Source organism: Gorilla gorilla, chromosome 22, assembly GCF_029281585.2.
Source record: "Gorilla gorilla gorilla isolate KB3781 chromosome 22, NHGRI_mGorGor1-v2.1_pri, whole genome shotgun sequence".
In the NCBI taxonomy this organism is placed as follows: domain Eukaryota; kingdom Metazoa; phylum Chordata; class Mammalia; order Primates; family Hominidae; genus Gorilla; species Gorilla gorilla.
This window is the reverse complement of record NC_073246.2, coordinates 4,697,596-4,724,017: the sequence shown is the minus strand read 5'-3', so window position 1 is coordinate 4,724,017 and position 26,422 is coordinate 4,697,596. Positions and strand designations below refer to the sequence as shown.

Here is a 26,422-nt window from a genome sequence, read left to right as displayed (position 1 = left end):
TTGACGACATTGAAACCCATCCCTCAGGGATTTTGTTCTCACCGAAATAGACACTTATTCTGGGTATGAACTCACCCTTTACATTTGCAATTGTTCTGCTGGTACTACCATGAGTGAACTTAAATAATTTGTTATTCACCATCATGATATCCCATACAACATTGTTTTTGACTAAGGAATTCATTTCACTGCAAAAGAAAATATGGTATTAGGCTCATGTTTGTGCAATTCATTGGATTTACAACATAATCCCCATCACCTAGAAGAATCTGACATGATGGAATGGAATCATGTAACTCAGTTAATGCTCCCAGCTGGTAAACAACACATAGTGAGGTTGGGATGTTGTCCTACAGTGTGTCGTATAAACTTAGAGTCAGTGACCACCGTGTAGTGTTATTTATCTTACAACAAAAACACATGAATCTGAAAGTCAAGGGGAGGGGGCTCCCTGCACTATTATGCCTAATTTGCACTTGCAGACTTTTTCTTCCCTTTTGTGAAACTTTGGGTTCTCTTCATTTAGAGATACTGATTCCCCAGGGAGGAAACTAACTTCTTTTTTTTTTTTTAATTTACAAAAGGTAGGCTACGTTTATTAGAGTCACACACAGTTGACTGTCTCAGTGTGACTCAAGACCACAAAAAAAACATTTTTCCTTCACTTCTGAGTCCTGGGGTTAAGACCTAGACCAGCAAGCATACTGCTTGGGGTCCCTTCACAGGTTTACAAGTTTTTCATTGAGGGCAATCTGTGACTGTGTGAGGTTGGCCAGGTAGGTCACCATCAACAGGTCATTGATGTTGCTGTGGAGCATGGTCTCGAAGTCATCGGGAACTATTTTTGGTACTTGGTTAACCAGGCTCATCAGGAAGTGGCCCACCTTCCTGATGGTATTGTCAGCTGACACCTTTCCAGATAGTATATCCTCTGCATATTGCAACACTATGCTCAGGGCATCCTGGATGCGAGCTGATGCCCCTGCTACTTGCTGCAAGTCACTTGAGAGTCCAATCACTCTGTTGGGGCTAAAGCAGGTCTTCATGATCAGGTCAACTCTGATGCATTCCGTGTCATAGTATGCGTATTTCACTGTCAGAGGTGTGAACACTCCCACAGTCCTCCCAGGGACACCCATTAAAGTGCTGACATAGGCTTTGATGCTCATATGGCCGTTCTGGAGACTTGTGTCCACAGTGAGGTGGATGGGGTTGGGGGCCTCTCGGCTGTAGTACTCATGGATCAGCACAGAGTGCTCTGTGATGTCATGGCCTGCAGCGTACCACCCCAAGATGAGCTCATTTGGAGAAACTTTTTTATGCAGTTCATACAAGTTCTTAGCAAATTCCATGTCAACAGCCACTTCATCTGACTCATTGTGTGACACTGAAAAGCAATTGGTGACCTCCACTGAGTGTTTATTGACAGTTCCCAACAGGGTCCCGATAACTCGGGCAGCACCCTTTTTGCATCTCTCATAGCTGTCCACAGTGGAGGCCAAAATGACTGGGTGCAGCCTGACAACACAGCCACCAGGGAAGGGCCCTGGAAGAGCAAGACCAGGCAGAGCGGGTACTGGGGTCTGTGCTGGAGCTTGCGCTGAGGCCAGGGTCTGGCTTTAGATGACAGGTTTCATTAAGTGGAAGCTGAAATACCATTTGGGGATATTTAGTTCTTCTTGAAACTAACGGTAAAGAAAACAGCAGACCTATTAACAGGTAATTGATCTAGAGATAGCCAAGGTGAAATTGGGTTTCTCTATTCAGTAGGGGCAGGGAGGACTATGTGTGGAACACAGGATTATCTCAGTCATTCCATGTGTGATAGTACATGAAAGAGATGAGCAGTTGTAGTGCTGTTCACTGTGCAAAAGTATCCCTTCTTCCTAACGTGGGAGGGCTGCTTTTGTAAATATGGCTGTGCTATTTCTCACTGGTCCTGCCTCTTCTGTTCTTGGAATCAAACTCAGTCCATGACAGATCCCACTACTAGCTGAATTTCTTTATTAGTCCTATCACAAATGAAATTTTGTATTAGCACCTCAGGGGATTTCTTTAATTTTGCAAAAGTATGTCATCCTAATTTATTATTTTTTTCCTAAGATCTGGCAATGAGCATCGGTTCTCTGCTTCCTATCTTACCCTGCTCACTCACAGCTGCTTCAGGTGACCTCCTTTTTAGGTTCAGAGTTATGGCTGACCTCTGCTTTAATCAAAACGAATGTATTTTGGTTTCTCATTTTGCTTATTGCTTCTATCTTCAAATTAGAAATCCTAGAGCTCATTAGATTTACTTTTATGTTTATTTTTGAAAGAGCATCCTGCTCTGTCACCCAGGCTGGAATGCAGTGGTACAATGACTGCTCATTGCGACCTTGACCTCCTGGGCTCAAGTGATTCTCCTGCCTCAGCCTCCTGAGTAGCTGGGATTACAGGCACCTGCCACCACACCTGGCTAATGTTTGTATTTTTAGTAGAGACAGGGTTTTACCATGTTGGCCAGCTGGTCTCGAACTCCTGATCTCAGGTGATCTGCCCACCTTAACCTCCCAAAGTGCTGGGATTACAGGTGTGAGCCACCGTGCCCAGCCGATTTTTATGACCATGAATGGGGACAGATTTCTTAAACAGATCACAAAGAGCCATAGACTTAAGGGAATAAATTGATAAATTAGACTATATTCAAATTAAGAATTTCTGTTTATTAAGAGACATCACTAAGTGACAAGACAAGTTGCAGAGTGGAAACAGATCTATGAACACATAGAACTGACAGAGGGCTCACATCGACAATATGTAAAGAGCTCTTAAAAATCACTAAGAGAAAGAACAATGGGTAAAACACTTAAATGTGTAATTTATAAAAGCAAAACTTGAATGTGTTCAGCTTTCTTAATATCCATGTAAATGCAAATTAACATCACAACAGGATAACATATCCTCCAAAACGGCTAAAATGTAAAAGATAGAACACCAAGTGTTGGAGAGAATCTGGAGCAACAAGAACTCTCATCACTGCTGGAGGGGATACTGTGTTTGGCATTGAATAAAGGTTCTAGAAAGGAGCACATTTAGGACCCAGGTATTTCACTCTTAGGATAACAGAAACGCATGCACATCTGCATCAAAAGACATCTATGGAAATGTGTGTGGCATCATTCTCTGTCATTGGAAAAATATCTTGAAACAAAACCCAAATGTGACATCTGTTTTCCAGCTTGGAAGCTGTCACTCCTGTCCTCACAACAACAACAAAAAACACCTTGAACAAACTGAAAATTACAACTTTTCTTAGATCCATCAGAGACTTGAGGTTAACAGGGCAAACCGTTATCCCCCAAATTGGAGAGGCAGTGAGTCCCAGCCTAACAGGATCGGAGACTGGCCACTGGAGCCAGAACCATGGTGGGAAGACTTACATGTAAACAACAAATCGCTGGAGGCTCCATGCACATAAACTTGAGAATTAAGAATTAAGGGAGCCCAGTCTTAGGGGGCCCTACACTTTCATGAACCTCCAAGAGCTCTGCGAGACGCTCTTATGCACATCAGAGAAAAATTCCCTCTTGCTTCCCACAGGGAAGGGGAAAAGTAACTACTTTGAAATACGCCCTGGGTGTTCCGTTCTCCTTAGCAAAAGCCTGCCCCAGGGAAACTATTTCACAAGAGTCTAACCACCTTGGGCTTTAGCAGGGCCTAACACATGTTAGAATAAGAATAAAAATTGCATCAAACTTTTCTTCAGAACCCATGCAAGCAAGCAAGAAAATTCCACCAACCTAAAATTCTGTATCCTGCAAAATTATCTTTCCAAAGTGAAGGAAAATAAAAACTTTCTCAGACAAACACAAATTTGCTGTCAGTAGATCTGTAAAAATATTAAAAGAAGTTATCCAGAGAGAAGAAAATGATATAGGCTAAAAACTTGGATCTACATAAAGAAAAAAGGTTTTAGAGAAGGACGAAAGGGGCTTCCTGCCTCCCTCCTCCATGGGGCACTGGTGCTATGCCCAGCACCCAGATGCCCCTACCCAAAGCTGAATAAGAACACAGAGCACCGTGAATGGCTGGCTCTAAAAGGAAAAGTGGAAGACTTGTGTTCTCAACCCACAGCTGCTACTGCTACATTTAAAGACACTGCAGTGAACATTGTAAGTTCTCTGCCTCATGGAGGGAGGAATCTATTCCAAAGACTCTGAGAAAAACAGTAAATTAAACACAAATATGGTGAAAGCTGGTTCCTGAGCTTTATTGATGTTAATAATGCACCTTATTGGCCAGGCACAGTGGCACATGACTGTGATCCCAGTACTTTGGGAGGCCAAGGTGGGAAGATCACAAGGTCAGAAGATCGAGTCCAGCCCGGCCAACATGATGAAACCCTGTCTCTACTAAAAATACAAAAATTAGCTGGGTGTGGTGGCACGTGCCTGTAATCCCAGCGACTCAGGAAGCTGAGGCAGGAGAATCACTTGAACCCGCTGGTGGAGGTTGCTGTGAGCTGAGATGGCACCACTCCACTACAGCCTGGTGACAGAGGAAGACTATCTCTCAAAAAACAAACAAACAAAGAACAAAAACAAAAAACAAAAACAAAAAAACAAAAAACTGGTCACCTTTTCACCATATACAAAAATTAACTCAGGTTGGATTAAAGATTTAAATTTAAGACCTCAAACTACAATAATCCGAGAAGAAAAACTTCAAAAGTACCATTCTGGATATGGGCTATGGGAAATAATTCATGACTAAGTCTTCAAAAGAAATTGCAACAAAAGCAAAAGTTGACAAATGGGACCTAATTAAACTAAAGAGCTGCCACACAGCAAAGGAAAACATCAGCAGAGTAAACAACCTACAGAATGGGGGAAATTATTCACAAACTATGCATCCAACAAAGGTCTAATATTTAGAATCTATAAGGAACATAATTCAACAAGCAAAACACAACCCCATTAAAAAGGGGCAAAAGACATAGACACTTCTCAGAAGGAGACATACATGCAGCCAACAAACATGAAAAAAATGCTCATCATCACTAATCACGAGAGAAATGCAAATCAAAACCACAATGAGATATTATCTCACACCAGTCAGAATGACTATTTTTAAAAAGTCAAAAAAAAAATAGCAGATACTGGCAAGGATAAGGAGAAAAGGGAATGCTTATACACCTTTGGTGGGAATGTAAGTTAGTTCAGCCACTGTGGAAAGCAATTTGGAGATTTCTCAAAGAACATAAAACGGAACTAACATTTAACCCAGCAGTCTCATTACCGAATATGTATCCAAAAGAAAACAAATCATTCCACCAAAAAGACATATGCACTTGTATGTTTATTGCAACACTATTCACATTAGCAAAGACATGGGATCAACCTAGGTGCCCATCAACAGTGGACTGGATAAAAATGTGGTACATATAGACCATTGAATACTATGCAGCCACAAAAAAGAATAAAATTATGTTCTTTGAGGGAAAATGGATAGAGCTGGAATCCAGGAAGTGAACTAATGTAGTCACAGAAAACAAACGCCTCATGTTCCTATACGTAGGAGCTAAATTCTGAGTACCCATGGACATGAAGATGGTGACAATAGACACTAGGGACTGATAGGAGGGGGAGGGAGGAAGGAAAAGGTTGAAAAACTGCTGAGTACCATGTTCAGTACCTGGATGTTGGGATCATTCATACCCCAAACCTCAGAACCACACAATATACCCAGGTAATAAACCTCCACATGTACACCCTGAATCTAACATAAAAGTTGAAAAAGAAAAAACAGAATGGAATCTCTGTTTATTCTCGACGTATCAGTTGTGCCACTCTTCAATTTGAAACTCCCACTATTGGCTATATTTGGGGGTGCCCTATTTCCCATCTCATAACTTATTTTAAGAAGCACAGCAAAATAATGTGTGCGCTTGGGATTCAGTTTTTGAAACAAAACACTGAGCCTTCAATGACCTTCCTGTACATGTAAAAGCACACCTGTCTGCATGGCAGCAGTTGGACTTCACAATGTGGATTGTGCCTTCACCCTGGAATGTTTATGCCCTATTGCCATCATGATGGGATTAGGGATCTCCTGCCCTTGGTGCTACGTGCCACTGTCTGTGCTGAGTTTTTCAAAGGTCAGAGCAGATTGAACCTTTGTGGTTTCATTTTCCCTGATTTTGATTTTTCTTATGGGGAACCAGTGTTGCTGCATTCAAGGTATGTTCATACTGGCTTGTCAAATGCGAACTCTTCAAATTACTAGTTAATGCTTTCAAAATATGTTATTTAAAAAATTATCTTCTGTATTTTCCATACGCAGTTATAAATATGTTTCATGGTTATGTTTTATTCCTCAATTTATATATTTGATTATTGTACCAAGCAGAGTAACTTTGAAATTTTTCTTCATTTAAAAAACATGTATCTTGGCTAAGGCCTGTAATCTCAGGACTTTGGGAGGCCAAGGCAAGAGGATCACAAGGTGAGAAGATCAAGACCATCCTGGCCAATACAGTGAAACCCTGTCTCTACTAAAAATACAAAAAATTAGCGAGGCATGGTGGCAGCTGGTGTAGTCCCAGTGTGGTGCAGTCCCAGCTACCTGGGAGGCTGAGGCAGGACAATCGCTTGAACCCATGAGGCAGAGGTTGCAGTGAGCCAAGATGGCGACATTGCACTCCAGCCTGTGCAACAGAACAAGATTCTGTCTAAAAAAAAATTATATACATATAATATATTATATATGTAATATATAATATATATTATATGTCATAATATATATGATATATAATATATTATATGTCATATTACATATATATAATATATAAGATGACATATATATTATATGACAGCTATAATATATATTACATATTATATATAATGTGTTATATATATTATAATATATCATATATATTATATAATATATAATATATTAATAGGATATATTATATATTATATATCAGATATTATATAAAATGTATAATATATTTCTTATATATATGATATATATTATAGAAAATATATGATATATATTATATAAGATATATAATATATATGATATATAGTATCTAAAATATGATACATAATATATATGACATATATTATATAAAATATGATATCTATTATTTAAAATATATGATATATATTATATGATATATGATATATTATATTATATATGATATATCATAATATAATATATTATATTATATAATTATATATTATATAATATATATCATATTATATATTATATATTATGTATTATATTATATTATTATATTATATAATATTATGTATTATATTTTATATATAATATAATATGTATTATAATACATTATATTATAATACATATTACATTATGATATATTATATATAATATATATTATATATTATATTATACTACATATAATATACACCATATATTATATATTATATAATATATTATGTGATATCTAATATATATTAGATATTATTATATTATATATAATCATATATATAATTATATTATTATATGATTATACATATACTATATATAATAATAATATATTATTATATATTATTATATTATATATACTATATTATATATAATACAAGGATGCAGGTTGTAAAAGGAAATGGTATATATTATATATTTTATATATCATTACATATTATATATAATATATATATATTTGGGGGTGCCCTATTTCCCATCTCCTAACTTATTTTAAGAAGCACAGCGTAATGTGTGGTCTTGGGATTCAGTTTTTCAAACAAAACACTGAGCCTTCAATGAACTTCCTGTACATGTAAAAGCACACCTGTCTACATGGCAGCAGTTGGACCTCACAATGTGGATTGTGCCTTCACCCTGGAAAGTTTATGCCCTATCGCCATCGTGATAGCATTAGGGATCTCCTGCCCTTGGTCCAAAGTGCCACTGTCTGTGGTGAGTTTTTCAAAGGTCAGAGCAGATTGAACCTTTGTGGTTTCATTTTCCCTGATTTTGATTTTTCTTATGGGGAACCAGTGTTGCTGCATTCAAGGTGTGTTCATACCGGCCTGTCAAATGAAAACTTTTCAAATTACTGGTTAATGCTTTCAAAATATGTTATTTAAAAAATTATCCTCTGTATTTTCCATATGCAGTTATAAATGTTTCTTGGTTATGTTTTATTCCTCAATTTATATGTTTGATTATAGTACCATGCAGAGTACCTTTGAAATTTTTCTTCATTTAAAAAATATGTATCTTGGCTAAGGCCTGTAATTCCAGCACTTTGGGAGGCCAAGGCAAGAGGATCAGAAGGTGAGAAGATCAAGACCATCCTGGCCAATACAGTGAAACCCTGTCTCTACTAAAAATACAAAATATTAGCCAGGCATGGTGGCAGCTTGTGTAGTCCCAATGTGAATTGGGATTCAGTTTATTCCCAAATTCCCAAATTATATATATATATATATATATATATATATAAAATATATATTTTATATAGAATATATATATTATATAGAATATATATTATGTATTATATATAATATATAAATATATAATTGTGTATATAATTATATAATATATAATACATATTATATAATTATATAATATATAATACATATTATATAATTATATAATATATAATACATATTATATAATTACATATATAGATTATATAATATATATTATATATTATTTATACATTATATATAATTATATTATATATAATACATATATAATATAAAATAGATATATAACATATTTATAATTTCCTTTTACATCCTGCATCCTTCAACGTTCCATCCCCCACCCCACAGATTAATTATTCCCTAGGGGAGAATATGGCAAAGTTTTTAACCTAATTAAGAACCTATGAAATCATCACTTTCCAAAACTTTGGAACAAAGCCACAGTAGTATGGATGGGTTGGAGGCTTTTCACACCATAAAATGTACCTATCTTTGTTTTTAACATGTTTTTCCCTTCCTCTCTTCTTTTTTTGTGAAATGTGTATTTAGTTTAATAAATTTGTAGTAAGTCATTTCCATTCACATATTATTTTTTTAAAGTAATAAAACGTGTATTGTCTACGTGTGAAATAAAACTCACATTTATTTTTATGCTTTTAGAGTTATCCAAAATCATGGAATTGTCTATCACAGTCAATCACCCAACCTACTCACCTTTCCAGTGTAATCTTAGTCAAATTTTTTTTGTTATCCAATGAGTTGCAGTATTTCAACTCAGAAAGATAAATAGAATGAATTGGTAGAGACTATTAACTAAGAACATACAGTTTTATTTATACTCAGAAGCAAGTAGATTATGTACACAAATTTGAAGATAAAAATTAAAATGATAATTGTATAAATTTGCATGTAGAGGGCTTTGAAAACCTGTTTACTTGTTAATGCTGTTTTGATATATTGTGTGACTTTGGTCTCCCGACCCATCATCCAGAGCTCTCTGCAGGAGCTAAGTGCTCATCAGTTCCATGACTTGGAAACTGTCTAAGTTTAGAGGCACTTGTATTTGTTAGTAAATAAGGCAAGATGATATTGTTTCACAGGTTTTAGTGCAGAAGACTGAATAGATAAGCTGCTCCACCCAGTACACTGGTGTTCATTTCATGGTCATCTCATCTGTTAACCACGGATAAAAACACTCATCTTCAATGATCTTCCTGTACATGTAAAAACACACCTGTCTAAATGGCAGCAGTTGGACCTCACAATGTGGATTTTGCCTTCACCCTGGAATGTCTATGATGCCCTATCGACCATGTTGATGGGATTAGAGATCTCTTGCCCTTTGCTCTGCCACTGTCTGTGCCAGCCAGGCCACTGGGCCATTGTGGCAGATGGTGATGCCCTTCGTGTGGAGCGCACTGAGTGTGCGCTGAGGCAGACACAGTATTTTTGACAACTTTATCTGCTTCTTTCAAAACTGGGTCTGCATTAAGATAAAGTGGTCGGTTTTAGGCCAAGCAGGTGTATGTCATAGAACATGACTTGGGAGTTCAGAATCCTGGGCGTGAATAAGCCTCTGAGCCTTATTAAGCTGTGAAATCTAAAGCAAGACATTTCCCTGATAATTAAGCCTCATGAGCACTTATACTGTACACTTTACCTACATCAAATCATTCGGCCATCACCACAGACAAATGGCCTGATTGATTTACTATCACCTTTCCCTGGGCAGAAAAAGACAGAGATGAATGTGCCCAAGCTTATGAGCCCCTCAGCAAAAGAGCCAAGATGGGAACCCAAGCATACAGCCCCAATGCTGAGGCTCTGAACTACTGACCTGCCCTCAGCACTCAGCCTTGGGATCATGAGTCACTGTGCAAGGGAGTTCCAACATCTGCATGTATGTCTGGAATGATCTGAGCCTGTAGAATTCCTACAGACTGGCCACATTATAGGGTGGTATCTGTGGTCACACAGCTCAGGGCAGGTATTAGTACATGAATAGCTTAGCGGTGTCATAGTCTTTATGTGATAGGCTCATAAAAGCCCAAATGCTTTTGAACTGGTTGCGGATTTTGAGTTGGAGGACAGCACTCGGGACAACCGATCACATTCCTTCAGTGCGTGGCCACTCCTCAGCATATATCCCAAAGCCGGTAAATAATGGGAAGATCCTGTACTGGTGTTTGATGGTGTTATGAACTTCAAATGATCCCTATAGAAATGTTAAAAAAAAAAAAAAGTCTGTGAGCTACACAACCTGGGAACAAGACAAGTAAGAACACAAAATATCACTAAATAATGAGCCTCATGTGTCACCCTACTTGCAACTCCCTCGGCAGCTGGTTTGAAGAGCCTCAGTGCTCACCAGGGGCCATCTCCCTGCTCTGTCCTCTCTCACTGTGGGTTGCCTGGGCGGAACATAGGCAGCCCCTCACATGATGACTGCAAACACAGGGCAAAGGAAGACTGAACGGAAAATGTATGGTTATAGTGGTTACTTTAAAATATAAGTATTTCAGTATTTTCTAATCTTTAATGATTATTTTTAGGGGAGGTTTTTTTTTTTTTTTTGAGACAGAGTCTTGCCCAGGCTGGAGTGCCGTGGCATGATCTCAGCTCACTGCAACCTCTGCCTCCTGTGTTCAAGTGATTCTCCTGCCTCAGCCTCCCGAGTAGCTGGGACTACAGGCACGTGCCACCACGCCTGCCAAAGTTTTTGTGTTTTTAGTAGAGACGGGGTTTCACTCTGTTAGCCAGGATGGTCTCAATCTTCTGACCTCATGATCCACCCACCTCGGCCTCCCAAAGTGCTGGGATTACAGGCATGAGCCACCACACCTGGCCTGAGTTTTTATTTTTTATTTTTTTGAGATGAAGTCTCTGTCACCCAGGCTGGAGTGCAGTGGTGCAATCTCAGCTCACTGCAATCTCTGCCTCCAGGTTCAAGGGATTCTCCTGCCTCAGCCTCCTGAGTAGCTGGGTTTTTTTTTTTTTTTTTTTTTAGTTTAGATGGGGTTTTACCATGTTGGTCAGGCTGGTCTCGAACTCCTGACCTCAAATGATCCACCCACCTCCACCTTCCAAACTGCTGGGATTACAGGTGTGATCCACTATGCCTGACTGATTATTTTCATAACCAAGAAAAGAAATAAATACAATTAATGCTGGTGCATGGTATTAAATCTAGTTTTTAAAAAATTCACACATAAACAAGGCAGAAACCTATACCCTCCATGATAAATGCAGTAGCAGTGTATGTGGGTCTGTGGAGGTTGAAAGGGACTTGGTAGATGTCAAGAAGGTAGTGGCAGTCTTGCTGGGCTTTTAAAGGGTCTGAAGAAGTGACAGGATGCTGTGGTTGAATCCTAGCATGTATTTTAGCATTTGTTCATTTGGAGTTTGATTATTTCACGTTGCTTTCCTTTGCCATTACCTGGAAAGCCAAGGGCTCTACTCTCATTTCCTTGCGACTGTTTCTTTGCCTTCCTTGGTCCGTGAAGAAGATGGTCCAGGAGAAGCTCATTCCATGCTTGTTAACCAGGCACACCCCTAAGTTCCAGTCCGTGAGTCATTCATGAGTAGCACTGCCAATGAACTGACAGCCATGCTGTGTCCCTCCACATCCCCTAGATGACTCGAAGAATCCTTCCAAAAAGCGTGTGAAAAGGGAGCCCTACTCTACTACCAAGGTAAAGTAGCCTGTCTTTGCCTAAGATGTAAATGTTGTTTTCTTGGATCCTTTATTTTTCAGTTGATATCAGCTATGGGAAAATTATCCACTACATTATAGATGTTAGATAATATTTCCTTGGGGATGTAGGAGGTGTATTTTACCAACTGACGCCTGATTCCAGAGGACGTGCAAATTGGCAGCGTCAGATAGTACACTGTGTGTTAAGGGATGTTTTCTTCAGGAACAAGCTTTCCACTTTAGATAAGAATTCTGCAATTGCTACTCAAAAATTACCTAGACAGAAACATTCTTGAAGAAAAGCTCCTGTGCTTTCCTAAGGGAACTCTACTCTAGAGTTGGGGCTTTTGACTTGAACCTTATTTCCAATCTTGGTTACCCAGAGTTTCCAAGTGAACAAAAGACCTGTGTGAGCCATCCATAGCATAGCCTGATTCTCAGAGTGTTTTCCTTCTCTAATTACAGGTGACTTCAGGGAGCACATTCAATGGTACGTATTCTGGAATCACTCACTGGTTGTTAGAAAAGGATTCTACAGGAAATCTGGAGCTTAACTGCTGGCTTTTGTCTGGAGAGCCTCCATGATCCAAGATATCTGGTGGGAATGAGGATGTGGGGTATAGTAAAAGAAACTGGTTTTCCAGGTGACATACTCTTTTTATCTATGTATAGTTTCTGGGAAAGTGTTCACATTAGGTTGTGTGTGGGTATGTGTGTATTAGGGCGGGGGTGGGGTGAGGTGGTCTGTGTGCAAGTCTGCATGATTTGCTTGTGAATGTGTGTCTATGTGTGTTTTCCCTAGGAAAAAAATGTTGTGTTTACCCAGCACAACTCTCAGTGCCATTTTTCTTAATTTAACAAGTCAGACCACATACTTTACTTGCATTAGTTCACACCTCATCATCATCATGCCCATATGTTGTGAGCTTGTTTATTGAGCCCACATGCCAGATGGAGAAACTAAGCCACATAAATAAATGTGCCCTGGTTCACTTGCTGCATAGTGAAGAGTCAAAATGTTTACTCATACGGTGCTAATGTTGAAGGCCTGAACTACAACCTCTATTTATCAGCCAGTGAAGAGATCACTATTCACCATGCAAGGGAGTTCCAGCACCCTCTATGCCTGGAATTACCCACACCTGCAGAGATCCCAAACGCCACCCCTCACATAAGAGAGCCTCATGATCTCATAATCCAGGTAGCTATGTAGACATCTTCCTGCAGGTGTCACATAGTCCTTAGTGTGAAACCAACATAGAAAGCCCATGTTTCTGATCAAATCACAGGTTCTGAAACACTAAGGGAGGCACTAAGTAGGACAATGTGGTGCCTGCGTGTCATAGCTGGCTCTCCTCAAGACATGGATCAAGTCCAATAAGAATTGGGGAGATGCTTTAGAGTCTTGATGGAGTTATCACCACAAGCCCTCTGAGCTACACACATTAGGGATCATGACCATTAAATACTCAAATTGCCATTTGGTTGTTATCCGGGTATCTGTCGTCCTTGTGGCAACTCTCTTGTGAAGCTGGTGTGGACAGCCTCAGTGCTGGAGCTGTGCCTCCCTTCTGAGTGGACCCTTTCTGTGTTAGCAGGTGGGTACAAGCATGGGGGTCAGCACACTCAGTGGATTTACACACACAGCATTGAAGAGTAAGGCTGGGCTTCGTTATTTATACATTTTCAATAAATGATGATCTTCATAACATAAAATCAATGATGTAGTACACTAGAATACTGTCCCTAGTATTGAATCTTGTCTCTCAACAAAGGGTTGCTTAAAGTCACATGACAGATTCCATTCAACTGATGACACATGCTGTAGCAGCAGTTAAAGCAGTCATTTGAAAGGGCTTTTACTATAAACTTATGTGTGAGCCTGAAGTGGGGGATAAAAGAGGTGATTAGCTCCCCTGTGCCATGTTTCTATTATGTGCATGGTGGAGGAAAATTACACAGGAAGGTGATGGAGAGAACAGAGCAAAGGATTGGACAGGTCCATTGAACCCATAAGACTATGTTGAGGTTAGTGAATGAGACTGGTCGTTTTAGGCCAAATTTTACCCAGAGCTGGTGCAGCCACTGCCCATTCTTAGCCAGACCTTATTGCAGGCAGCTCTGATCAATAGTCAAGGAGGCAGTGGGGGTTGCAGACTTAATTCATTAAATCACCAAAGCACCAGCCCACACTGCCACTTTTCCAGTTAATTCACAGTAGCTTGCATATTCAGGTTTGATCAGTGGAAGCGAAGTTACTCTTTGCAGACCCATCTTTTGACAATCATTTTGCAGTGTCAGAAGGTCTGAGCAGCCTCAGGAGGCAAGCAGTCCCTGGTCCCTCAGTGTAGTCACTGGAGGAGACAGTCACTGAGAGGCAGCTGGCAGGGTGAATGGAAAGGGGAGGCAGGCCACAGAGATGACAGCCTTTAAGCTGTCATACTGGGGAAGTCAAGGATCTGAAAGAGGAAGGAGAATTCTTTATCATTGAGGACCTTTCCTTATCTCAGGCATTTCCTCCAGAGCATCACCTTTGTCCAGCCACACACCTTGGGCTAGGAGGACTGGAGAAAGACAGTGAAGGGTCTCTTGGGTCTCTGGCACAGGGCGTGATGAAGAGGTGGCAGTTTTTCAGGAATCTCTCTCTCTAGGGAACCAAACACATTTCCCATCTCAGGTCCTTCACTCAGCGGGGTTGAGGTTCTGCTTGTCACTTATCATCTCTGAATGTCAGCACCCTCAAGTGTAAAATCTCAGCCACAGCCCCTCCTCTGCACCCCCTGCAGGGCTGATGTTCTCCATAAACCATAAGGCATCATGCCCACGGAAAAGCTGAACAGGAAAGCATGCTCCACTGCCCCAGAGCCATCCAAGTTCCCCCTCCATATTCCGCCACTGCTAAGTGTCCAGCTTATTCCTCCTGGCATGTAGTAAACACTTAGAGAACATTACTGAAGTACCAGTCCTCTCTAAGGTTTTCCTGTATTTAGTGATTTTTTAGCCCTGTACTGTGATACTAAGAAGTAGGGCCTAAATAGGGCTTAAAAAGTATTGCTAAAATTACATTATGACAGTGCAGAGAACTGAGGGCAGAGGAAGGACATGAGCTTGCTAGGTCCACATGGCTTAGTGGAATTTGAATCCGGGCCCCCACTCTGCCCCAGCCCTGCACTCACAGTCATCCTGCTGTGTTCTCCTCTCCAGGAAGGCACTGCCCACACAGTCTGTCTGATAGAGGTGTTGAGTGCTCACTGAACTCCGTGATCTTCCTGAAACCCAACTTTGATTCAGTGGGCTCTGCTTGGAAGCCTGTAAAGAAAAGCATCATAAGTTTAAACTTAGAACAGATTATCACTATTTTCCCTCTGGTCTTCTGTCAGCAAGATGTCAACAGCCCTATCTATTGTAAATGCATTAACCAGCATCTTCTCTGATAGAGAATACAAGAAGATATGCTGTGCACACCAACCAGTGTCAGAGACCTCATGGCTCCCCGGTAAAGAAGAAGATGTACCCACAAGAAGGTACTGTGGAAGTTCATTAATTAAGTTGCTTCAAGAATTGCAATTGCGGGGAGTATTCAGTGTCCCATATGTAAAAGGAAACTATGAAGAGACTAAGCCATATTTTTTAATGTGTCAGGATTCTAATTTGCCTGGTCAGTAAATATTGCTACAACCACAAAAGTAAATATCTACTTAAAAGTCAATTTTGGTTCATGTTTAATGATAGACAATGTTTCAAGCTAATGTCTAGAACTTACCTGGTTGTTAAACATAAGCATAGATCTCCCTGAAAGAGTGGTGCTATAATATTATTTTTCAATTAATATATTTCTTTAGAGAGTTTTAAATTGACATAAAAACTGAGCATATGGCCGGGCGTGGTGGCTCACGCTTATAATCCCAGCACTTTAGGAGGCCAAGGCCGGCGGATCATCTGAGGTCAGGAGTTGGAGACCAGCCTGGCCAACATGGTGAAACCCCATATCTACTAAAAATACAAAAAAATTAGGCGGGTGTGGTGGCAGGCGCCTGTAATCTCAGGTACTCAGGAGGCTGAGGCAGGAGAATCGCTTGAACCCAGGAGGCAGAGGTTGCAGTGAGCCAAGATCATGCCATTGCACTCCAGCCTGGGTGACAAGAGTGAAACTCCATCTCAAAATAAATAAATAAATAAATAAATAAATAAATAAATAAAAATTGAGTATATAATACACGAAGTTCCCATATTATTCTGTCTCCTCACCCTCACTTCCTAATTTCAACTATTAGTAACATCTTACATTACTGTGGTACATTTGCTAGGATAATGAGAAAATATTGATACATTATTATCTGAAGTCTACATTTGCATAATGTTCATTCTTTCTGTTATACATATATATGAATTTTGAAATATTTCAAACATTATGTTCACCCTTATGGTCTCATAAAGAAAATGTTCACTTCCCTAAAAATCCTCTCTTCTCATTAATCTCTGTCCTCTTTCTCCAGAAACCTCGGCAACTATTAATATTTTTACTATCGCTTCAACTTTGCCTTTTCCAGAATGTCATATAGTTGGAATCATGTATTATGTAGTTTTTTCAGATGAATTTATTGCACTAAATTGATGTACGCTTTAGCTGCTTTCATGTCTTTTTTATGCCTTAATGGCAAAAAATGGCACATTAAATCACCAAATAATATTGCATTAAATGAATTTTTGTCTTTTTATTCTCCTGTTGAAGAATTCGGTAGATTTCATGAGAGAAACCATCTGGGCCTGGTGCTTTCTTTTTCGGAATGCTCTTAATGTGAATTCAACTTATTTAATAGACATAAGTTTATTCAAATTAGGATTCTAGCGTGACGTTGGGAAGATTGCCTTTCAAAGAATTGATACATTTCACTGAGGTTATCAAACTGCGGTCATAGAACTGTTCATAATATTCCTTTTAATGCCTAACAGTTCAGTAGAGATGGCTCCTCTTTTATTTCTGAAATTGGTCATTTGTGTTATCTTCTTTTTCTTGGTTAGCCTGAATATCAATTCATTCATTGTAATGAGCATATCAAAGAACCAGCTTTTGGTTTTATTGATTTTCTGATGATTTCAGTGTTTTAATTTTATTGATTTCTGTGATGTTGTTTATTACTTTTATTTTCTTTCCATTGCATTCCTCTATTTTCTACAGTTCCCTAATTGAAACATGATATGACTGATTTTAGGTCTTGTGATTTTTAGTATATTGCATCCAATGCTATAGATTTCCCTCTAAGGACTGCTTTCGCTACATCCAGAAATCTTGCCAAGTCACATTTTCTTTTAATGTAGTTAAAAGTATTTTTAATTTTCTATTGAGACTTCTTCTTTAACCCATGAGTTATTTAAAAATGCATTGCTAATTTGCAAATATTTGGGGATTTTGTGGCTCTTTTACAGTTGTTGACTTTTGTTGTCAGGTATGTGTTGCAAAAGCAGTTGTCTACCTCATCTTGCCACCACCCAAGATGGCCCAGGATGTGGGCTCTCCCTGAGTGAATCTTTGGCAATCTGCCAACCTGATGTGGTCGGCCTCCTTCTTTAGTCTGAGCTTGCCTTCTGCTTAGAAAGGGCCATTCTCAGTTCTGGCAGGGAGTTTTCCCAACACTGAGAAGGTGGCATTCTTACTCCCCAGTGCAGCCTGCACCTCTGACCGGTGGTCAGCAGACAGGGCAGAGGTCCTCATTAGACAGAGTTCAGCGGGGTCTCTGACCAAAGTGCATCTTCAGAGTCTGCACCTACCCACTGTGACCACGGGCAGGCTCTGAGTCCTAAAGCAGGAGGAACTGTGCGACCATCCTGATTGGAAATTTGTGAGGATCACCGTGTTACTCAAGTAAGGTCTTTGGAAAGTGTTGTATTACTACTGTTTGTGAACTGCTTGTTGGTGGCCTGGCTGAGCCACACACTTTATGAAAACCAGGACCCCTCAGCTGGTGTGGGTGTCTATGCAGCCTGAGACCCTCATGTGAACAGCTTTGTGGCAGCTGTCTTTGCCCCTTGCCACCATCAGTGCCTCCTTGTTCCTGGGCACGGCTTTCTCTGATGGTGCTCCATTGTTTTCCTGCACCTCAGTGTCTACAGCTGGATGTCTCTTCTGCAGTCTAGGTGAGGGGGCATCAATAATAGTTCTGCTGTGGCACTGCCCTCCTTCTTGTCTTGCTCTGTCTTAGTCTCCCTCAAAGATCCCACCCTTCAGGTTCTTCCACAAGTTTCTTATTGAAATCCGAGCAGAAAACTATGACCAATATGACCAATCCTATACCCACTGAAGACATGAATGAAGAATTAAAACAATTCTCCATGGACTCTACCATATAGATCCCTAGAAGTAATTTCTAAAAAAAAAAAAAAAATCAAGGAAGATGTAATAGTTTTCCATAAATTAGAATACCCTACATGTACAATTAAATGAAATGGCTAGTATAGTCTTGAAACCAAAACCAGATAAGGTAAATTAAATTCTGTGATATTTTAAAATACTTTAAATTCTGACTAATGTGAGTTAATCTCAAAATATGAAATAGTAGATTAACATTGAAAATGCAATAAATAAAATTAGCTACCTCAAGAGTTTAATGGAAAAAAATGTGATTATTGCAGTAGATTCAGGAAATTCGTGAATAACATTCACCCTATATTTGTAGGACAACTATCTGATTAACTTTAAGTGACCTGTGACAACCATTTGAATTAATGCTGCTTTCACAGCGTATCTCTTGGCTTGTTAAAAACCCGACAAGAATTTCCGTAACATTAATTTATTTTTAACACCTATATTGGGTGTGAACCCACCATAAAGTTTGCCCACTGAAAAGGTCTGCAATTTGATGCTTTATTAAATTGATACTGTGTTCACCCAACACCACGATCTAATTTAAATATGTTTCCCTCGCCCAAGTTCTCGCTTGCGCACTGGCAGTTAATCCCCACTCCCATCTCCAGCCCTAAGCAATACTGTTGTGACATTCCATCTCCATAAATTTCCCGCTTGCTTTATAGAAATGGACATATATATATATTTGGAACCTGACTTCCTTCATTTAGCATACTATGTTTGAAGTTAATTGACGTGTTAGCACGTGCTGGTCACGTGTTTTCCTTCATAGTCTGCTGTGTTTATTCATACAGATAGTGTTTATTCATTTATCAGTTAATGGACATTTAATTATTTTGTTATTTTCTTTGATGAGTAATGTAGCTTTGAGCATTCATATACAGTCATGTAATGCATAATGACATTTTGGTCAAAAAAAATTTTTTTTTTCTGAGACCCAGGCTGGAGTGCAGTGGCACAATCTCGGCTCACTGGAACCTCCACCTACCAGGTTTAAGCAATTCTCATGCCTCAACCTCCCGAGTAGCTGGGACAACTGGCACACCCCACCACGCATGGATAATTTTTGTATTTTCAGTAGAGACAGGATTTTGCTGTGTTGGTCAGGCTAGTCTCAAACTCCTAGCCTCAGGTGATCCGCCCACCTCTGCCTCCCAAAGTGCTGGGATTATAGGCATGAGCCACCACACCCAGCCTAATTTTTTTAAGAAACGAGAACTATTTTCTAAATTACTTTTGCCAATTTATATTCCTACCATGATGTATAGTACTAATTTCACTGTACAATGTATGGTAGGCCCCAATATGTAAGAAATGATGAAAGTAACACATAAAGATTAGTATAAAACAAATGAGATTATCATTGTTGCTATCATCTTTGTCAAATTCTGAAAACAATCTGAGTATATTTTTATATAAATATGCTTGGCAACATAGCTGAAAAAAGCATTATCAGTTACATTTATCAGTAACAAAGACATAAATTTGAAGGGGGAAAAACACTTGTGCTAACAACGCAATGTCAGAATTAACATAAAAATTCTGCTGGTCACTTTGGAATATTTAATTGCCTGGGGCAGTGTTTAGTAGACAAATGAGCATCTATGGAGCACCCAAAGTAGGGGAATCAACAGAACTTGGGTTTCAAAAGTTATCTGGGTTTAGAGCATGAAACTTTGTTAGAGGACACACCCCTTGCATGAGCGAGGTGACTTGGTGTGTGTGGACGTGTTGGAGGCACAGCATAATGGTGGCTTCCTCCAGAAACGGACATTTGGGGTGGATTCATTCCATCTAGACAACACAGCCTGATGTGGCATGGACATGAATGGAGGTGAAATGGTCAGTAGTTGAGAGGATCAGTCCTGACAAGGGCCGAGGTGAAAAACCTGGGAACCCCTTCAGGTGCAAAGTCTTCAGTTGAAAAAGGAGGTGGTCACAGGAAATACTGAGACGGGTCAGCAATGCATGGGAGACAGAGTTCTTGGCCCTGCAGGGTGAGTAGTGTGGATTCTCAAGTTTTCTCCTCTCTCCATTAATTTCTTTCCCAATGCAGATGACTTCCATCATACAATCTTCAGCAACCTTGAAAGATTGGACAAGCTTCAGCCAACTCTTGAAGGTAAAGGAAGGCAGCTAACAAGACTGGCATCTGGGCTTGGCTGTGCGTGTTTTCTATCATGGGGAAATATATATAACACAATATTTATCATTTGAACCTTTTAACCAAAGTGTGCACTCCGTGGCATTCAATATATTCACAGGGTTGCATAGCCAACACCACTATCTACACCCACAATTTTGATGATTTCTTACAAAACCTTGTCCACAATAAGCAATATAGCGCCTTCCCCCTATTTCCAGCCCATGGTGATTCCTATCCCACTTTCTCTTGTATGAATTTGACTATTCTAGGCACTTCATGTAAGTACAATTATACAATATATTCCTTTTGTGTCTGGCTTATTTCACTAAGCATAATGTTCTCAATGTCCACCCATGTTGTATCATCTACCAAAATTATGTTTGTTTTTTTACAGATGGATGATGTAGCATTGCATGTAGACCACCTTGCTTTTATTACATTCATTTGTTCACTGATGGTTGGATTATTTCCACCTTTTGGCTCCTGTGAAAAGTGATGCTATAAACATTAGTATACAAACATCTGTTTGATTTCTGTTCTCCATTCTTTGGGGTGCCTAAGAGTAGAGTTCCTGGGTCCAACAGGAGTTCTATATTTAACCTTCTGAGCCACTGCAGACTGTTTCTCACAGTGGCTGCAACTTTATCCATTTCTACCATCAATGTATCAGGGTTACAATTTCTTTACATCCTTGTTCACACTTATTTTCCTTTAAATCATCCTAGTAGGTGTATATTGGTGTCTGCTTGTGTTTTTCATTTGCATTTCCCTAATGACTAATGATCCTGAGCAGCTTTTCCTATGCTACTATCTGTGGCTATATCTTCTTTAGGGAAATATATGTTGAAGTCTTTTGCCCACTTTTAAAAAGTTGTCTGATTTTTATTTAGTTAGTTTGTTGTTGTAGATGTTTGAATATATCTTAAATATATTTAAAATATATTCTAAATTTTAGTCTCTTACAAGATAAATGATTTGCAAATATTTCCCCCTTTGTGTAGAACTTTAGATTCACAAGCTTCATTAATTTGTAAGAAATCCTCAGCAATTGACCCCAAACAGATAAGACTGAAGCAGTATTTTAGGAATAGTTGAAAGTATGATCACCACAAAACATAAGCGTAATCAAATCCTGCAAGCTACATGTAAGGCACAATGACAAATAAGGCAGCAAAGGGCCATCTGGTGATTAGTTCACCACACTTGTTGCAACTGTTTGTGCTGCAGAATTAAAACATACCAGCATTCAACCCATGTCTCCTCTCTTGAAGTAAACTGTCGTATGTTGGCTGGCCTGAACAAGTGTAGATATTCTCCATCCTCAATTAATATGCATGCATGACAAAGAAAAGGAGGCCTGGATGAAAAAATATTGTGTGATTAATAATTATGCTTTAATTAATTTTAAAGGATATAATTTCAGTACTTCTAATTCTCCCATCAGCAGTTATAACAAAGGATTAGTGAATAAATACCATAGACTGTTTTGCCTAGAATTGAATCCAATCTGTCTATTAAACTTTGCTTTTATTCAAGTGCAAAATGCTAAAACACATAATAACTACAGTGACAGCCACTGTGGATCCTCAGAGGTAAAATTAGTCTTGGGACATAAATCCTGCAAGCTAATATTGTTTTTACAGGGTTTAGAAAACCATTTAACTGGGTTTCAAACCTCACAGTGTGAGCAGTGGGACTCTCATCAAACTATAGCATGTGCTTCAGTACCATTTGTAGACTGACTCATTCCCATTGCCTTAAGTTGCCATCAGCAAAATGCCAGGGACTCTATTTCTTGCTCCTTAGCTCCTCGTTCTTGCCTGTCTTTCCACGAGGGAAGATTTTCTAGCAGGAGCTCAAGCTGTGCTTTTAATGAAACACATCCGCACACACTGTCCTGTTGTCCACATTAAGCAGAGCTCCCTGAATAACTTATGAACAAAAGCATCTATGACTAACTGTTGCTGTGTGTCCTCCTAGCCTCTGAGGAGTCTCTAGTTCACAAGGACAGAGGAGATGGAGAGAGGCCAGTCAATGCGAGGGTAAGGTTGCCTTGCTTTCTCTGAAATAGAAATGTTCCTTTCTTGGTGTCTTTCTTTTTCAACTGACTTTACATGTGAAAAAATGACAATGTCCATGACAGGTATTAAATGCAGTTTTCTGAGGGGGAGGAAGAAGTGACTCTTAGCAACTGATATGTAATCCAAAATGGCATTTAGCTATGACGGCTTCAGGTTGTAGACTGTATCCTTGGGATCCTTGTCCTTGGAAGCAATGTCTACTCCTTGGATTCAGTATTTTGCACTTGCCAACCTACGTGGACCTGAGAGATACACCATCCAGAAGCTGATGTCTTTTCCAGTGTGTATCCTACCCTTGTCTTGGAGGCCTTGAAGTTGACTACACTTTCTGATCAAGTTTTCAGTATTCATTGAGAGAAACAGAGCCTTGTGCAAATAATCCACAACATGATATACCCCTCAAAAAGTTTTGTTTCTGTATTGCAGGTGGTGCAGGTGGCCCCCCTGAGGCGTGAATCTAGTAAGTATTCTGGAATCACTTGCCAAGAAAACAATCTGGATGCTAAGAAACGTGTGGCATCCTTGCCTGGTTTCAATGTGAAGAGCCACCCTGATCCTGGGATTGTGATAGGAATAAGTACAGGAGAAGTGTTTTTTTAAAACCTGAATTCCCCAGGGAAAAATTATGGCCAAATTTTGAGGAAGCAGCTGTGCTCCATTTTGGGTGGTGCTGAGTTGGGTGCTTGAGGGTTGGTGGTGTCTTGTGTGAGGCTGCATCGTGTGGTGTGAATGTGTGTGTTTCTGTACAGGTGAGGCTGTGTGTTTTCTCAGGAGAGATTTCCCACTTATACAACCCAATCACCAGTGTCCACTTCTAACAATAAAATCCACCCCCGCTCTACTCTCTCTGTACAGTGACTCCTCAACCCTCACCAGAGCCATCCCCGGGTCTGCCTTATTATCCCGACTGCTCAGGTGGAGAACCTGAAGGGCCAAGGCAGTGGCCCCAGCTCCTGAGTTCCTGAATGAAAAAGTGAAAACACGAACCCAGGAGTGTGGGCCAGTGCTGACACTGACATGCACTTAGTCGTGGGGTGTTCACCACCACACAGGGAGTCCAGCATTCATGTATAAGCCCAAAAGCAACGAGCCCAAAAGGCCCCAGACACTGCCCATCATCATAAAGTGGCCTCCATGGTCACACAACCCAGGGCAGTTATAAGCTCATCTCCCCACGGACAGGCATAGTCATCAGTGTGTCAAAAGCACAAAGATCCCCAGGTGTTTGGCTCAGCTCACAGATCTTTTTTTTTTTTTTTAACTTTCAAGTTCAGGGGTACATGTGCAGGATGTGCAGGTTTGCTACATATAGAAATGTGTGTCATGAGAGTTTGTTGTACAGATTATTACATCACCCATACATTGGCCTAATATCAGTTATTTTTCCTGATCCTCCCCCTCCTCCCACCTCCCACCCTCCGGTAGGCCCCACGCACACAAATTCTAAGAGGAGTGGGGGACCACAAAGGCCAGTGTGGCCCACTTCAGTTGTGAAGTTAATTTGCTCAGCAACTGGCCAAAGTCTATAAGGATGGGTGATGTATTTTAGTAGATTTAGTAATACTATCTTCCCCAGCCCTAAAATGCTCAAATCCTGCCAGCCAAAAATGGTGAGGAGGGACAGATAGGAACTCTGTGTAGCACTTGGTTATTAGCCTGGCTTCCATCCCTTAGTGGCAACTCTCTTGTATATGTGGGTTAAAGACCCTCAGCATCAAGCCAAGCCTCCTCCATGAGGAGCCATCTCACTATTGACTGGCTAGTGCCGGGTATGGCCACCAGCCCAACTGAAACAAAATGTTGCCTTAAAACAAGTGTAAATCTCATACAACAGGCAAATGCAGAAGCAGTGTGGTCTCGCAAGTTGTAAAGAGGACAGTCGCAATTTTGCTGGACTTCAACCTGGGTAGAAGACATGAGGGAACTCTGTCACTGAATCACGGCAGAGTTCAAGGCCACTTGTAGACTATTTTGTGTTACAGAAGGTGGCCTTTAGCTACTAAGCAAAGGCCTCAGTTTCTCATTTCTTTCCTGTTCATCTTCTTGGTCATCCTTCTTCCGCAAGGGAAACGAGCCCAAGCAAAAGGCAGTTTCAATATTAATTTGACCGAGGTTTTGTGCAGTTTAGTATCATCCAGGTAATCACGTGCAACCCAGTCTGCCTAGCAGCCCCCCATCTCTGCTCTGTGTTTTCATTTAATAAATATTTTGATCTACTTACTATGTGCTAGATTTTCTCGAGACCAAGTAAATGAGATAGAATCTTTATGTTGGCAGCTAAGTTAGATTTAACATAACTGACAAAAATTAAAATTTCTGATTTCTTGTAAAAATATTTTGTATGTGTGAATGCATATTGAATGTAAAGTGGATAAAAAAATCACACTTGCACTCATGGAAGGCTTTTCATGAATTTGTCAATTTCTAGTTTTATATTTCCCCACTTCACCGGATAATGCATACCTGAACCTGGAAACTGATTCCCACTGCAGAAAGTGTTCTGAGACATATCCCTTAGCTTCACTAGTGCAGGTCCACCTGGGAGTATGTCCCAGCATCAGCTTGGCCCATGCTGTGATAAGCCACCTCCATGCACCACACCAAGCAAGCCCCTGGGTGATTCACAGTCTCCACCACCAGGGAACTGACCTTTATTCTGTGTTCTTCAAGCTCCTCATGGGGACGCCGTCCACGACACCGCCAACGAGGACACCTTCCACAACACCGCCGACGAGGACGCCGTCCACAGCACCACCGATAAGGATGCCGTCCAGGGCACCGCCAATGACACCGTCCACGGCATCACCGACGGGGTCGCCGTCCACGGCATCGCTTACGAGGAAGCCACCCAGGGCATCGCCAACTGGGATGCTGTCCAGGACATCGCTAACGAAGATGGATTCCACAGCATCGATAACGAGGACGCCGTCCAGGGCATCGCCAACTGGGACGCCGTCCATGGCTTTGCCGACGAGGCCGCCTTCCACGGCATCACCGACGGGGAAGCCTTCCACGGCATCGCCGACGGGGAAGCCTTCCACGGCATCGCCGACGGGGACGCCGTCCAGGGCATCGCCGACGGGGTCGCCGCCCAGCACATCGCCAACGGGGACGCCGCCCAGGGCATCGCCGACTGGTACGCCGCCCAGGGCATCGCTGACTGGGACGCCGCCCACGTCTTCGCTGACGGGGACGCCGCCCAGGGCATCACCAACAGGGACGCCACCAAGGGCATGGGCAACGAGGTTGCCGTCCACGGCATCGCTAACGAGGACGCCGTCCACGACATCGCTAATGAGGACGCTCTCCACGGCATCGCTAACGAGGACGCCGTCCACGGTGTCACTAACGAGAAAATCAAATGTTAACCAGTAGTGACCTGCTTCAACACCATCATTGGAAGTCAGAAGTTGAACTCTTTTTTGATATTTAAAGCCTGCATAATATTCGCTGTATTATTATTCAGCATATTACTATTTCCTTCATGATGGAAATTTGGTTTATCCCAATTTTCTATTCTATCAAAACACCACTACATAGAAAATCCCCATGCACATATTTCTCCTAATTGTGGAAATATTTTACATAAAAGACTCTAGACATGGGATGAAATTCCCAGGTTACTGGAATTTTAAAATAGATAGGTACTTCCAAATTGACCTCTTAAAAATTATATGAATTCGTAAGCTTCCAACT

General features: G+C 40.4%; 2 protein-coding genes across 2 annotated transcripts; one reads left to right on the top strand and one right to left on the bottom strand.

Moving 5' to 3' along the window:
- Nucleotides 1–657: 657 nt before the first annotated feature.
- LOC115932761 (eukaryotic translation initiation factor 3 subunit F-like) lies at nt 658–3,135 on the bottom strand. Its single transcript, XM_063702788.1, has 2 exons — nt 3,104–3,135; nt 658–1,617 (listed from the first exon to the last, which is right to left on the bottom strand). Exons 1-2 carry the CDS (start codon nt 3,133–3,135, stop codon nt 720–722), a joined length of 930 nt encoding a protein of 309 aa, XP_063558858.1. The 3' UTR covers nt 658–719.
- A 4,860-nt stretch (nt 3,136–7,995) lies between these two features.
- LOC129530496 (uncharacterized) lies at nt 7,996–26,094 on the top strand. Its single transcript, XM_055377304.1, has 8 exons — nt 7,996–8,023; nt 12,075–12,133; nt 12,601–12,625; nt 15,573–15,659; nt 20,556–20,621; nt 22,626–22,687; nt 23,153–23,186; nt 25,397–26,094. The coding sequence occupies exons 1-8, from the start codon at nt 7,996–7,998 to the stop codon at nt 26,092–26,094; spliced, it is 1,059 nt and encodes a 352-aa protein (XP_055233279.1).
- Nucleotides 26,095–26,422: the final 328 nt, after the last annotated feature.